The 15,307-nt window shown below is 37.1% G+C and overlaps 2 protein-coding genes across 6 annotated transcripts in view; both read left to right on the forward strand.

Annotated features, from left to right (window-relative positions):
* Positions 1 to 6,682, forward strand: part of dnmbp (dynamin binding protein) — a 52,839-nt gene extending 46,157 nt beyond the window's left edge. For all 5 annotated transcript variants that reach the window (XM_084434032.1, XM_084434034.1, XM_084434033.1 and 2 more), the window contains 9 exons: positions 412 to 611; positions 1,540 to 1,670; positions 1,752 to 1,856; positions 1,982 to 2,113; positions 2,430 to 2,762; positions 2,873 to 3,052; positions 3,771 to 3,969; positions 4,060 to 4,694; positions 5,470 to 6,682. In XM_084434032.1, coding sequence (XP_084290158.1) covers positions 412 to 611; positions 1,540 to 1,670; positions 1,752 to 1,856; positions 1,982 to 2,113; positions 2,430 to 2,762; positions 2,873 to 3,052; positions 3,771 to 3,969; positions 4,060 to 4,694; positions 5,470 to 5,655 — 2,101 coding nt within the window. In that variant the 3' untranslated portion in view covers positions 5,656 to 6,682. The remainder of the gene's footprint in view (positions 1 to 411; positions 612 to 1,539; positions 1,671 to 1,751; positions 1,857 to 1,981; positions 2,114 to 2,429; positions 2,763 to 2,872; positions 3,053 to 3,770; positions 3,970 to 4,059; positions 4,695 to 5,469) is intronic.
* Positions 6,683 to 9,111: 2,429 nt separating this feature from the next.
* Positions 9,112 to 15,130, forward strand: habp2 (hyaluronan binding protein 2). Its single transcript, XM_084433705.1, has 13 exons — positions 9,112 to 9,255; positions 9,340 to 9,385; positions 9,472 to 9,573; positions 9,670 to 9,780; positions 9,879 to 9,995; positions 10,185 to 10,301; positions 11,380 to 11,533; positions 11,618 to 11,712; positions 11,831 to 12,062; positions 12,270 to 12,412; positions 13,863 to 13,997; positions 14,086 to 14,231; positions 14,365 to 15,130. The coding sequence occupies exons 1-13, from the start codon at positions 9,193 to 9,195 to the stop codon at positions 14,524 to 14,526; spliced, it is 1,623 nt and encodes a 540-aa protein (XP_084289831.1). The 5' UTR covers positions 9,112 to 9,192; the 3' UTR covers positions 14,527 to 15,130.
* Positions 15,131 to 15,307: the final 177 nt, after the last annotated feature.

Consider the following 15,307-nt stretch of genomic DNA (forward strand, 5'->3'; position numbering starts at 1 on the left):
TGGTACTATAAGTAATAAACAAATATAACTGGTGATATTTGTCAAAGGGGAGGAAAAATTATTGCAGCTCAACTATTTAAAAATACTGTTATTGCTTCATGATGTTAAATCCAAATAATTTTTCCGTAACATCCAAATCATGCTTCATCTGTGGATTTGGATCTCCTGTTTTCATCCCATCAGTTAGAAAGCGTGCTCTCTTTGTTAGAATGTCTTAGTAGCCTACTGTGTCTCCTGCAACCCTTTTTAAAGTGGTTGACAGTGAACCAGTGGATAATTGATGGATGAAAACAATGTGTGTGTTCAGTGACCCCAGTCTTTGTCAGAGGTGGATGAAGAATGTTACGTAGATGAGCATATAAATCTCTTTTTCACTTTATCTCCCTCTCTCCCCCTTTCGTTCTGTCACAGGGGAAAGACAAACTACATTAATCTAGGTTCCTTCTTGATAAAGCCGGTTCAGAGAGTGATGCGTTACCCCCTGCTCCTGATGGAACTGCTCAACGCCACTCCTGAGTCACACCACGACAGGAAGCAGCTCGCAGAGGCAGTGATGTCAATTAAAGAGATCAACGTCAATATCAATGAATACAAAAGGAGAAAGGATCTTGGTATATTTGTCTTTATCTATCTATCTATCTATCTATCTATCTATCGTTCTATCTATCTATCTATCTAACTATCTATCGTATGTACGAACGTTCTGTCTGTCTGTCATTCTATCATTTATTCTGTCTGTTGTTTTATCTATCTCTGTCTGTCTGTCTCTGTTCTATCTATCTATTCATCTATCTATCTTTCATTCTATCTGTCTGTCATTCTATCTATCTATCTATCTATCTGTCTATCTGTCTCTGATCTATCTATCTGTCATTCTATCTGTCATTCTATCTATCTATCTATCTATCTATCTATCTATCTATCTATCTATCTATCTATCTATCTATCTATCTATCTATCTATCTATCTATCTATCTATCATATGTACGAACGTTCTGTCTGTCTGTCTGTCTGTCTGTCTGTCATTCTATCATTTATTCTGTTTTTGTTGTTTTATCTATCTCTATGTCTGTCTGTCTCTGTTCTATCTATCTATCTATCTATCTATCTATCTATTCATCTATCTATCTTTCATTCTATCTTTCTGTCTATCTATCTATCTTTCTCTGTTCTATCTATCTATCTATCTATCTATCTATCTATCTATCTATCTATCTATCTATCTATTCTTCTATCTATCGTTCTATCTATCGTTCTACCTATCTATCATTCTATCTGTCTGTCATTCTTTCTATCTATCTATCTTTCATTCTGTCTGTCATTCTATCATTTATTCTGTCTATCAGTCTGACGTTTTATGTTCTGTCTGTCTGTCATTCTATCATTTATTCTGTCTAACTTTCTCTGTCATTTTATCTATCTATCTGTCTGTCTGTCATATTTCTATCTGTTCTATTTGTTTATTGCTCTATCATTCTGTCTATGGGATATGTTGTCTGTTATCTGGCATAACTCAACAGCACCATCTGTTGTCTATAGTGGTAAAGTACCGCAAAGTCGATGAAGACAGGCTCATTGACAAGATCTCAAAGCTGAGTATGCACTCCATCATCAAGAAGTCAAACAGAGTGAGCAGCCATTTAAAGCACCTGACTGGGATCTCACCTCAGGTACAGTACGACTCTATTACTGGACTGAGAGAATCGGTTGACAATTGGGGTTAACCAAAACTGCATTTCATTCCTTCTTAGATCAAAGATGAAGCTTTTGATGACGCAGAGAAAAGATTCAGACTTCAGGAGAGACTCATCAAATCCTTCATCAGGAACATCTCCCTCTATCTGCAGCATATAAGGGTATAAACTTAAAGCATCCCATATGTTTCCATTCATTTAGTCAGTTTTTGCTTTGCATGGTGGTCAAATTTACTTCACAATTCATTATATAAAGTAATTTTGCCTGACTTTTTCAAATCCAATAGGAGTCAGCCTCAGTAAAGGTGCTGGCAGCCATCAGTTTCTGTGACATCTACACAGAGCGGCAACCGCAAATGGATCCTGAACGTTTCCAAAGAGCACATCGATGCATCAGCGACAAACAGTTCACAGAGTTTGTGAGTACCAAAATGACTTCACATTACATTTAGTAGTAAAAACTGATAAAGCAGCAGTCATTCATTTTTAATGGTCACTAATACTTACTATTAACTAATATTACTTAATGTTAGTTTTTTTTGTTCTAGAAACAAGATTTATGCTTCACGGATAACAAAACTAGCATAAAACTCCCCATCTAGTTTTCTTTTAGTTAGTTCAAATATTTGTTTCCCCCTATTAGACATTGATTTAAATGAAGCACGTCATAATATTATGTTGAACTATATCTTGATTCTTTTAATCGAGTCTGCATTTGTGTCTGTCTTTGAGCAGAAGGAGAGGACAGAAGACCTAGTCATCACTCCCCTTACCCAGCTGCTCAATATGTTCGCCGGTCCCCACAAACTGATCCAGAAACGTAGAGACAAGCTGCTGGACTACGACAACTGTAAGGAGCGCGCAGAGAGGCTGAAGGACAAGCGTGTGCAGGAGGAGCTACAGGCAGCGAGGAATAACTACGAAGCCTTGAACGCCCAGCTGCTGGATGAGCTGCCCAAGTTTCACCACGCAGCCGAAGATCTGTTCACCAGCTGTGTGAGGGGCTTCGCCCAAGTCCAGAGAGATTTCGTTTCACTCACACTGGGAGAACTCACACCACTGCTGCAGGTGAGGACATTGTTTCATCATAATCTACATCATTCATAATTGATGATCCTGGAATGTTTTCAGCCTTCTTAATTCTTTTAAACTTATTGTTATGGTTTGCATCCCTATAGCTATCTGGCTTGAGTGGAACAGAAGGAAATCTGGTGTCCTTGTTCCAAGAAGAGCACACACGAGTTTTGGATTTACTTCAGAGCTTCAGTTTCTTTCCCGATAATCTTCCCACTACTCTACGCAAGCCTTTTGAGAAGAAGACTCTGGAGAAGCAGAGCTCCAAGAAGCAACAAGGCCCTGTGAGTTTCCCTAATGCAGCCTGATCTAAAACAGATACGGCAAATTAACCAACTATTAAAAATCCTTTTCGGTAATTTAAATACCGGTAAAGCTAAAATAGAATATTAATATTAGATGAAATACTTAAACTTAACAAAACTTAAACGTAATTTAATCTTGAAATGTTGCCTTGGCAACTAACTGAAATAGTCGAAGTATTAAATTTACTAAACTGCAAACAATTACCACAGCTTGAAAGTTGTAAGTACAAAATGAGTACAAAATAATTCAAAATATTAATAAACACTATAATATAATATAAATCATTCTAAAATAACACTGTTTCTTAGCAACAAAGTTAATTAGTTTTAAATGTCTTCCTTTATCTTTCCCTGCCAGTGCTTTTTTGTTTTTGTTTTTTATATACAAAGTTGCCAGCCACTGCAAGCATTTTTAGTAATTCCCCAGGGGGAAAGAGTTAATCTTAAATGTTCAAGATTAATAACAGCCTTAACCAAGGTGATTAGCTGATCAGACTTGACTGGTTAGCCCCTTTTTGAGATGTTTTCGGCGCTTTGCAGCGGATCAGTCTGTTTAAACCTAGCTTAGGCTGGTTTAAAACTTATGTTTTTCAGCAGCACAGCCAACCGCTATGAAGAAAGACATTAATCAGGCAGTATTCTGTCTATTATTCATACTTCTCTCTTTCTTTTCCTCTTTTTCTGTCTGACATTGCAGCCAAACTACGTGCTACAGACGGATGAGCACCGAGCGGCGCTTCTGGCAAGATACGGGCCAGAGCAACTCTACCAGGCTGAAAGAAATTTTAACGCAGCACAGGACCTGGATGTGTCCGTACTGGAGGGAGACATAGTGGGTGTCATCAAACAGCAAGACCCCATGGGCAGCCAGAACCGCTGGCTTATAGACAATGGAGGTTTGTATCAAAAGATCTGTGTATGATTCACGTGTCTGCATTTCCTAAAATGCGTTTGGCTTGAACACCCCTTTTTCTGTTTTTCTTTAGTTACGAAGGGCTTTGTATATAGCTCATTCTTAAAGCACTACAATCCACGCAGGAGTCATTCGGATGTTTCCATTGAGAGCCAATCATCAAACGAGTCGGGCTACGGTGGCTCTTCTCCCATGTTCTCACGGCAGAATAGTAACAGCACTCTGACTTTCAACCAGGAGACTTCGACTGTCAGCTTCTCAACGGCGGTGCCTCCACACCAATCAAACACTCGCCCTAATCAGGAGACCACCCCAAGGAAAAACAGAGAGGCTTCTTCAATCAACCAGAGGGATTCCCTTGACCCCACCTTCAGAAACTCGCCCAATCACAAAGAGCCGTCAGAGACAGCCTGTCAAAATAACAGGGACCCCTCAGAGCCTTCATACCGAAATCCCACCAATCACAGAGACTATTTAGACTCTGGTCAAAGCACTCCAACCAATCACAGTGAACCCCCAGATTTCCCTGAGCTAGATTCTTGTTCCTCCATTAAGAACTCCAGGTATGAATCATCTTCGAGGTATCACGACTCACGTGGCTCACTGCAAAGACAAAATGGAGACTCTTCGGTACAGCAGAGAAGGCCACAGTTCCCTCCTGAGGAGAATGTAGATCCAGAGCCTGAACCTGAGATTGATGGACACCAGGTATGTCATATCATAAACACGAATTAATCACTCCAGAGTTCAGTGATTGCTTACTTTCAAGTAAACATAAAATGACATTTACAACAACCCATAATATAACTTGTTGAACGACAGTATACAAGTTGAATAAATTAAATGATGGTAACACTTTAGTTTAGGGTCCAATTGTCACTATTAACCAGTTGTTTATTAGCATCCTTATTACTAGGATATTAGCGGTTTATTAGTACTTATAAAGCCCATATTAAAGCCTTATTCTGCATGACCATATTCTACATTCCCAATACCTAAACTTAACAACTACCTTACTAACTATTAATAAGCAGTAATTAGGAGTTTGAGGCAAAAGTCGTTGTTAGTTAATAGTAAGTTAATAGTGAGAATATTAAACCATATTACCTGCATAAACTGTATTACTTAACAATAAATCTTCACTACGTCATTACACCATTTGATCTTCCAAAATATTGTGTACTAATTAATCATTTTACTTCATGGTAATTAAAAATGTTATATTTTAATAATTAAATGTAATAAATATAATTAAATGTAAAATTAAACTGCATCTATGGTTCCTCATATTAATAGGTTAAATTTTCATTTCATGTTGACTTTAAAACCTTCTTTAGCTCTTTAAATACATTCGATGTTCATCAACAGATTTGTATATACATTATAAAATAATTATAATTAATCATAAAATTATTTAAAAAAATAAAAAAACTATTGAATGTACAGGTTTTACATGTATTTGTTTCTTCATATTTATTTTCAGATATATTACGCTCTTTACTCCTTCAGTGCACGGTGTGCAAATGAGCTCAGCATTTCAGCCAATCAGCGGGTCCGAATCCTTGAGTTCCAGGACATGAATGGCAACCAGGAGTGGTGGCTGGGGGAGGCAGGAGGACGGAGGGGTTACGTCCCATCCAACTACATTCGCAAATCTGAGTACACATGAGCTGCACATTTGTTGAAGGGAAATCTCCCAGGCCACTACAGGCCAACCCATTATAGGGGAAAACACTACAAAAGGACATTATTGTGCCTTAATCATAGAGGAGATGCACTGACGTGGTGAACTGCTCATTGCTACTGATGGGGAAAAAAACACCCTCCATATTGATTTCATTCAATGTAGTCCACAAATGAATGTAACTCCTGAGCGCCTCCTAGTGCTCTTAGAGCATGGTGCATGTGGAATTTGAAATAATGGAGTGAATTTTTTTTTCTTCTGAGAAACAGTTTGATGTCGAATTCAATGGTCTGACATGTCCTGCTGTTCTCAGATATTCCATTTATAGTGTTAGCGCTTACGTGCTCCGTTGAGAGCATAGATCTCATTTGATGTGTAGGAGTGGAGTGGAGGATTTGCATTGGGCATGTGTGATTCACACTAGAAGTAGAATGATGGGATTTATATTTCAGAACTGGCATGATAGTGACTGACTGACTGACTGACTTAGTGTGTGTTTGTTTGCCAGTAAAAATGCATTTGTTTGAGTGTGTGGTGTGTTTTGAGAAGTCGCCTCCCATCATCTGACAATCACAGTGCACCTAGAAGAGAGAAAAAACGATTCTGTTGGGTATTAATGAATGCGAACAAAACAATTTATGTGAAGTGTTTTAATTTACTCCTTGTTGTGGCTCCCAGATGAGAACAATATTACCACTGGTGACCATATCATATTCCTGAAAATATGAATGAAATGCAAGAGACACTTTTTTTTTTTATGGTACAGTGTTTTTTTTTTACTTTTTGATAGCATTTTTAACTTTGCCACTTGCACTTGAATGCATTTACAAGTTAATACTGACATGTTTTGAGCAGTTGTGAGTGAGTTCAAGGCACCAGTGAGCTCATTTGATGTGATGCACCAATGGATGATCTCTGAATATTTATCTCTCATGCTGTATATACTGAGAATGAACTTCTGCACTCCAGTGTCAACTGATCTGTTTCTCCTCTTTTAAATAAAAATCAGTTGAAAAACAATGGTTTGAGTGTCACGTCTTAGTTCTATAGAGTACAAATGCACGGATGTGTTTGGAATGCTTGGAAAATGAAAACTATTTTAGCACAATGTCAATGAAAATGATTTTAAATGATCACATTTCAGTTGCACCCTTACAAACGTGTTAATATTATGAAACCTTAGAAAAACTAGTTTTTATTTCGTTTAACTTAATGTACTAAAATCACTCAAATTAATACTGAAATAAAAATGAATAGAAACTACAGTATATAATAAAATAGTATAAAAAATAAAATATATAATAAAAAATAAATAGTTATAATAAAATATATAATAAAAAATAAAAAATAATAGTTTAAAAAAAAAACTATAATAGTAGTAAGTGCGTGTGCGTCCGTGTAGGAAAACAGCTTAAATAAATCTTAATAAATTAAATAAAGCTTAATAAATCTAAGTGATGTTTTTTGAAAATGTCAAAAAGTATATTTGTACAGTATAAAAATCATGTCTATGTAAAATTCCCCATAAAACATGAAAGCCCAACATGTGTGTGAATAAATATAAAAGTCATCTAAGCTGTACAAGAAGCATCCAACATGCTTTACATTTTCCAGATTTCATTCATTTGGGTTTGTATATCCATTGATTAGATTATCAAAAGCTAATTATAGACACTATATTTCGATAACACAATACATTTTAATTCTTCTTTCACTGCAGTCCGTTGTTGTCTAAAACTGCAGCAAAGGCATTTCACGTCAGTCTTATCAAGAGTAAACTCTGCCGGGAACCTGACCTGATGGATTGAAATCAATCTTTAATTCGCATGGCATTTAAGGTGACGCTAGACATTTTGCTTGGCATAATATTTTTTTTTTTTTTTTTTATTACAATAATAACAAAACATATTACATACAAGAGTACACATAACCATACATGTCAGGGGTAGAGAATAAATAAATTTAAAAAAAAGAAAGGCTTTTTACAAAAAAAGCTTGTACTTGTCAAACAGCTGTGTAGTTTTCATAGCTTTCAGGTTTTTACTTTTGGATATAGTTTCTAAATATATCTTAACATCAATTTTAAAATGTTCAAAATTTGGTATCTTTCCATTCCATTTGACCTTATGAATATAGTAACGGGAAATTATAACAATTAAATCAAATATAAACAAAAGATTTTTATCACCCTCAAATGAAAAACATCTTAACATAACATCAACCTCTTCAAAGTTAACAAGAATCCTAACTTTACTTTGCAAGTAATTACTAAGTTCCTTCCAAAACATTTGGGTCTTGGGACACTCCCAAAATAAATGCTTAATAGTCTCAGGGGTAATTTTACAAAAAGCACAAATATCTTCAATGTTCACTTTAAAACGCTGTACCACAAGTGACTTAACTGGGTAAATTCGATGGAAAATTTTATATGAAACCTCTTTTTTTGCTTGGCATAATAGAAAGATGTAGCCTGACTACGTCAGACTTCCTACTTCCGCTAATTTCATTTCGCTCCTGTAGTCAGTCTGAGATAGCAACCTATCTTTCAGTTTTCCACCGGCCTTCAGACGGCCGGCCAATCAACGAACAGAGGGCGGGCTGAGAGCCGTGACGTAGACGCTGATTGTACCGTGGTGGATGCGTAGATTTACTTCACATAATCTGCAAAAGTCGTTCACAGCCATGTTCACTCCGGTATTTCGCTCGATGGTTTAGTTTTTGCATCATACATGCGTTTACAGTGGAAGTTAGATGCGGCTGAGCATGCGCATAACACACGCCATAACCAAACGTTATGTGATTGGCTTACGGGTAACCAATGATTTTAAACTTCAGACAAGCGCCCCCCCCCCCCCCCCCCCCCCCCCCCCCCCCCCCCCCCCCGCGAGAAAGAAAACACTTTTCAACTATGCCCTTCCAGACTCTTTCTACGAAGAAAAGTGAAGTAGCAGAGTCTGGTATTACCAGGCTAAGAAAGATGGGGAATTCATTAATAAACTGTTAATCAATGTACAAATACTACACACAATATCTTTTCAAGATGTTTTCTTTTTTTTTCTTTTTTTTGAGGCAAAGGTTTGGAGGGTTCATAAAGCCATGAATAAAATGTTAAGTAATATTTGATACTGGTATACTTTATTAATTTATTGAATTGCTTCACTGACAAGAATTTATTGACTGAACAATACAGTTTAGTGAATTTCCTTTTAGTTTAATTCCTGTACACTGCAAATTTCCAACAAAAATCAGCAGATAAATTGTGGCGGGGATACCAGGGACTTGTCATGTAGCTTTGGCATCAGTTCATATTAGACATTAAATTAAACCAGAATAGTGTTTTATTGCATATCTGTGGTTCACTGACAGTAACACAGGAAATCAATGCTGTTAGGTAATGATTGCTAGACAGTATAGGCAGAGAAAAGGGTCCAGGGATCATCCACATTCAAGTCAACAAAAATACTCCCCTTAAATAAGAGTGACTTTGCGTTAGTGGATTGTGCATCTGTTACTCCTGGAATCATGTTTCCAGTGATTCTGCTTCTAGGCCTGTCTGGCCTCACTTTACCAGTTCAAGCAGCGCCGGTATGTAACCATAAGAAAATACTTTGAAATATTTCAACTTGTATGTTTAATAGGTGATATTACACTGCTGTCTGACTTTTTCAGGGTCTATTAGATGACTTTTTAACGATAGCTTCCGAACTCGTTGATGGTGAGAAATATTATATTGTCTGGTCTCCGTTTCAAGGTTGTTGGCATACTCACGTCATTGTTATTTCTCTCTCGTCCCCTTGACAGAAATATATGATTACTATGCTAATGACACAGAGGAAATATCAATATCTTCAGCTGAACTTAATGACAGCATTGATTGGATTTTTTCCTTATTTGATGAACCAGGCAAGAACACACCTAAGTAGACAATGCAAATGTATTAAACGTATTCAGTTTGGTGCTCACAAACATATGAACGCTGATCATGTTCATGTTCTGTAGAAGTGTGTGATCCAAATCCTTGCCAGAACAACGGAGTATGTGAGATCCTAAAGAATGACAGATATAAATGCATCTGTCCAAAGCCTTACATCGGCAAAAATTGTCAGAATGGTGAGCTCTTCATATACTACACCCAAAAATATAATAACAATAATAATAAACAGTAAGAGTGTGTATCGTTTTTGAATCTTTATGTTGGGATCTTCCAGAGAGGCACGTGTGTAAGAAAGTGAAGTGTGGTCATGGTGATTGTGTCAGGACTCAAGAATCCCCGTTTTATGAATGCAGGTGCTGGCCCCCCTATCTGGGCTCTAATTGCAAGAAAGGTGAGCTCTCTGTAAAACAAATTACTTTCAAAGTGTTTCTTTCAGCAGAAACTTTTTTTCTGAATGAATTCACATGGTTTTTATGAAGTCGGATTGTAGTGAATTGCTACTTATTTTCTGTCCACCTGAAATTGTAATTCAGTTTGTCTTATTAATTGCTTTTAATGCTTATTATGTTTGCAATATTAGCCTATGCGTGTGACCCGAGTCCATGCCTGAATGGCGGAAGGTGTGTTAAAGGTCGTACGAGAGCCAGTTTTACATGCAAGTGTCCTGAAGATTACAGTGGGACTTTCTGCCAAGTTGGTAATAGACTGTTGCTAAATCTTTTTTTTTTTTTTTAAATGTTATCCACCTTATTTTTAAAGCAATAGCAGGCGTGGCCATTTGTAACCTGAATGTGTCTGGATTCCACTATCATTTGCTTCCAGTAATTTTACCTGTGCAAAAAACTGCTAACTGCTTTATATTGCAAACTTGTACTTGTTATCATTATTTTAAAGGGGTGGTTGATTATGATTTCACTTTTTTAACTTTAGTTTGTGTGTAATGTTGCGGTTTGAGCATAAACAAAGTTACAACGCTCAAAGTTCAAAGCAAAGGAAAATATTTGCTTTTAAAGAAATCGTTTTTTAAGGACAATAAACGACTGGTAGGAGCTACACGACATTCCTCCCGGGTTAGTGACATCACTAACCGTAAAATTTACATAAACCCCACACCCGGGAACATGCAGTCCATGTTGAGAAGAGAAAGAGTAGTTCTAGTAGAGCACTAACTCCACATCAGCAACATAAATTCATCAACTAACTATTCAGAAACGTACTGTTGCGTTCTACATCTTGTAACTTCTTCTTGAGTCTCTCCATCATTGTCCGACTCCAGTTTAAACATAAAAGGCAGAACAGTTTCTGACATTTTAGTGGGTGTCTGCGTGAGGTAATCGGAGCTGCTAACACACAGGAGCTGTTGAAGCTCCGCCCTCTGTTTGCATTTGCATTTAAAGGGACACACAAAACGACGTGTTTTTACTGACCCTCAAAAAGGGACAATTATCTGTGGGGTATTTTGAGCTAAAGCTTCACATACACACTCTAGGGACAACAGACTTATTTTACATATTGAAAAAGGGGGCATTATACCACCCCTTTAATCTATTATCACAATCATAAACACACTGGTTTGTAGCACATGTTTTCTGTTTATTGCACTTTGTTGTTCTTAATTATCTATAGCAGCAAATGAATCAGAAGTCTCGCAAAAAATAGCTTACTTCTGCATTGAAAAATAAGGTGGATATTTTATGCCAAATCTATTTGTTACGTTACATAACCCTGTCAGCTAGGTGTAGTAATGCAGATGTCATATGTCATTTTGTATTCAGGTCCAAATGATTGCTATGAAGGGAATGGGGAATCATACAGAGGTTTTGTCAGTGAGACAGTGGAAGGATTGGAATGTTTACCCTGGAACTACTATCTTATTCCCTTCAAGGACTTTGAAGGCAATGATAGCATTGGAGCCCACACTTACTGCCGGTAAGAATTCAGGGAATTCCTAGTAAATCTCCCAATGAACTTTGATATCACATGTCGTCTTAAGCATTATCTTTGTCACTTAAGAAATCCGGATGGAGACCGGGAACCGTGGTGCTTTGTGAAAGAGAAGGGCAAACTCCGGTGGGATTACTGTAATGTCAAGCCTTGTTCTGAACCAGGCACAGATTTTCTTTCTACGTTCTCTCTCTTATATTATTGCAAACACAGACACATTCTTCTACCTGCTCAAGCAGTCTGTTAACTGTACCACAATACTTATATATCAAACTCTCACAGAACCAGTAAAACCCTCCACAACCCCTGCAAAACTGGAATTTTCTGACTGTGGAAAGACTCAGACTAATAGGATATCCCCAAGGATATTTGGTGGGAGGAAGTCCCTGCCTGAAGCGCATCCCTGGCAGGTCTCATTTCAGGTCCGGCCCAAGGGCTCTAATGCGACCTTCAGCCACGATTGTGGAGGAACCCTTATCGACTCCTGCTGGGTCCTAACTGCTGCTCACTGTATGTAAGTTGGACATCTGGGGTTGTTGTTGCATTAGGTCTATGCTCTCATTATGACTTCATGAATAGATATGGTAAATTATATTCCTTGAATATTATTGATAGTGATTGCTAAGGTTCACTTTTCACTTTAGTTTAGCTTTTTAAAGGTCATATGCAACAAATATCACTTTGATAAACTATGTTTGCATGGTTTGCATGATTTTGGCAGTGATGAGAACAAGGAGGTAAGGTTGGAGATGGGTGGTGTGAACCTGGAGAAAAATGACCCTGCAAAACAGTTTCTGGAGGTGGAGAAAATCATTGTTCATGAGAACTATACAGAGACTCCTGAAGCCCTTTATAATGATATAGGTCAGTGTTTCACTCTTTAAGTAAATCTATCTATCTATCTATCTATCTATCTATCTATCTATCTATCTATCTATCTATCTATCTATCTATCTATCTATCTATCTATCTATCTATCTATCTATCTATCTATCTATCTATCTATCTCTACCTTATGGTAAAAGAAAACCAATCAACTTTCATTAGGAAATAATCCTGTGTATTCAAGTTTTCGAGTTTATGGATTGTACATTCATAAATCCCATTTTAAATTTCTTATTTGCTGTGTCAATATTATTGATTTGGATTAAACACAACATGCAACCTGTTTTAATAACGGGTTGAATCGCTTTTGTGCGATACAACTTATGTATTGTCCACAACAATATTTGAAGGCCCCCACACAATTTATTCCCAATAAAATATTTTAGAGCTAGTGATAGTCATTATCAAAATAACAGAATATTATGAAATATCTTGATTTTTTTGTTATTTATGCTTATTTTAATGATTTTTTTTTCTTATTTTAAATAATTTTAAGTCATCTTGAGGCCGTTGTGGAAGTTTGTTGAAGCCCATTAGTGGCCCTGGCTTCCTGGTTGAGAACCACTGGATTAATAAATGGAGAATTCTAGCATGTCACCAGAGAGAAGTCTGACGTTTCATTAGAAGATCATTATTAAAAAAAAATTAAACATGTACAGATGAATTTTAAACAAAGTCCCTTTCACATCAAGAATAACTATAAAGATAACAATAACTATATTAGGGTCCACACCAACACACGATGATGTTCTGTTTCTTATAAGCAGGCACTATAGTCTGTCACTTTAGAGGCACATCCGAATCCAATGTTAGCTTCACTTCCTGTCTCGTGAGATATCTTCATCTGATCGATATTTGATGGCAGCATTGATGTATCCTTCGCTGCCTTTGATATCCCACAATTCAGTGCTTTCCATTTTGTGACAGATCAGCTAAAAAATTCAAATTGAATCTGAATGTTGCGGTTTGTGTGTAAATGTACATTTTTGACCAATGTTGTCCACTTTTAATGTAATTTCTAGCGAGAAATTACTAATGTACTAAGTGAATATTCACTTCTTTATCACCAAAGCATGCGCTATTTTGCGGTAGATCATTAAACCGTTACTCTGTCTCCGAAGTCTCGGTTTCGTGAGGTAGCCTACCTTCAATTCCGTGAGGTACTTTCATGTGCAAACGCTGCCTGTAATGTCATTGCCTGATAGGGCAGCAAGGCAACAAGTCAGTTTCCGAAGTTTTGGGATACAGTAGTAATCCTGAAGACTTTGATAAGATTGTTCATGTGTGTTTGATTAGGGTTGGAGCAAAAATCTGCAGGAAAGTGGACCTCGAGGGCCAGAGTTGAGAACACTGCTGTAGTAGTATTGACACTTTTTATTTTAACCAATTATGTCCACTTTACGGTGTTTTTGTTTCTCATCTTTACCAGCCCTGCTGCAACTAAAGGCAATAAATGGACGGTGCGCCAATGAGACCAGCTCTGTTAAGGCAGCATGTCTCCCCACTGATTCATTCCCTGATGAAACACTGTGCACCATATCAGGCTATGGAACCACTGAGAAAGGTCTGTCTGGATTAAATTTTCACTCTAGACATTCACAATACCAAGACTACCGAGACTATACTGTCTCATCTATTACCATTTTTTCCAGAGTATGCTGTCTCTCCTCAGCTGCTGGACGCCAAAGTTCTCCTGATCTCTCAGAGACGCTGTATGTCTCGTAATGTCTATGGGAACAGACTGGATGATTCCATGATGTGTGCTGGATATATGCAAGGAAAGATTGACTCTTGTCAGGTGTGTCCCAGTCCCAAATTTGTTTCTAGTCTTTTAATGAAATTTACACATTAAACACAAAGTCTGATCATTTAAAATGAATGAGCAAACTCATGGCACAGTATGTAGTAACTTTTTCTCTTACTTTTTATAGGGTGATTCTGGTGGACCCCTTGTTTGTGAGAAGGATGAGACTCATTACATCTATGGTGTGGTGAGTTGGGGTGACAGCTGTGGCAAGAAGAACAGGCCAGGTGTCTATGCCCGTGTCACCAAATTCATTGACTGGATCAATGAAAAGATGCGTGCAGCTTAGAATGGATTCTCAGGAGATAGTGGTACAATATGAAAGAAGTTTTAGTGGAGAAAACTAATTTTCAATTCATGAAAAAAATATATAAACAGTCCACAGTTGTGTAACGTGCAATTAGTTAATTAATTAGGCATAAAGGCATAACAGCAGCATATAGGTTTAATGTAAGTGTTTTAGAACAGGTCTGGTCATAAGTGATCCAAATAAAAATTATTTTTTTGGGTGATTATCCATGCAATAAAGCCACTTTTGTGATTCATGTACATAATGAGAAAGTTGATGAAACCTAACAGATTATTGAAAAAGAAAAATGCAGGCTGGGACTTGATTCTATGCATCAGTTGTTGAGTGGATTTTAAAATGTGGGCGTTGCACCCAAAATTAGAGGAAGATGAGCGTAATGCAGGCCAGGGGTGGAGTTTAAGCAGACTAAGGCCTTGTCCCCAAATGGCACACTTCATGTGCACTTGTGGTCTTACGACATCTACTGCATGTGTCCACAAGTCTGAAGGCATTAAAACATTTAGTGGTTAAACCACTTAATGATGAAAGATACACAGATGAATTGTTTGCAATAAAATCTAATTGTATATAACCTATAAAAGAAGTGGACTTTAATAAACTTTATTAGCACACAACTAATTTCATTTGACTGGTTAACTATCAAACCTTTTCAAAGACAATAAGCTGACGTTTATATGCACACATCTAAGTAAACATTTAAATGTATTATTTACATTTCTGATTTTAAGTTTTGCCAAAAGCCATCTGGTCTGAAACCATG

The sequence above is a fragment of the Rutilus rutilus genome (assembly GCF_951802725.1).
Source record: "Rutilus rutilus genome assembly, chromosome: 16".
NCBI lineage: Eukaryota > Metazoa > Chordata > Actinopteri > Cypriniformes > Leuciscidae > Rutilus > Rutilus rutilus.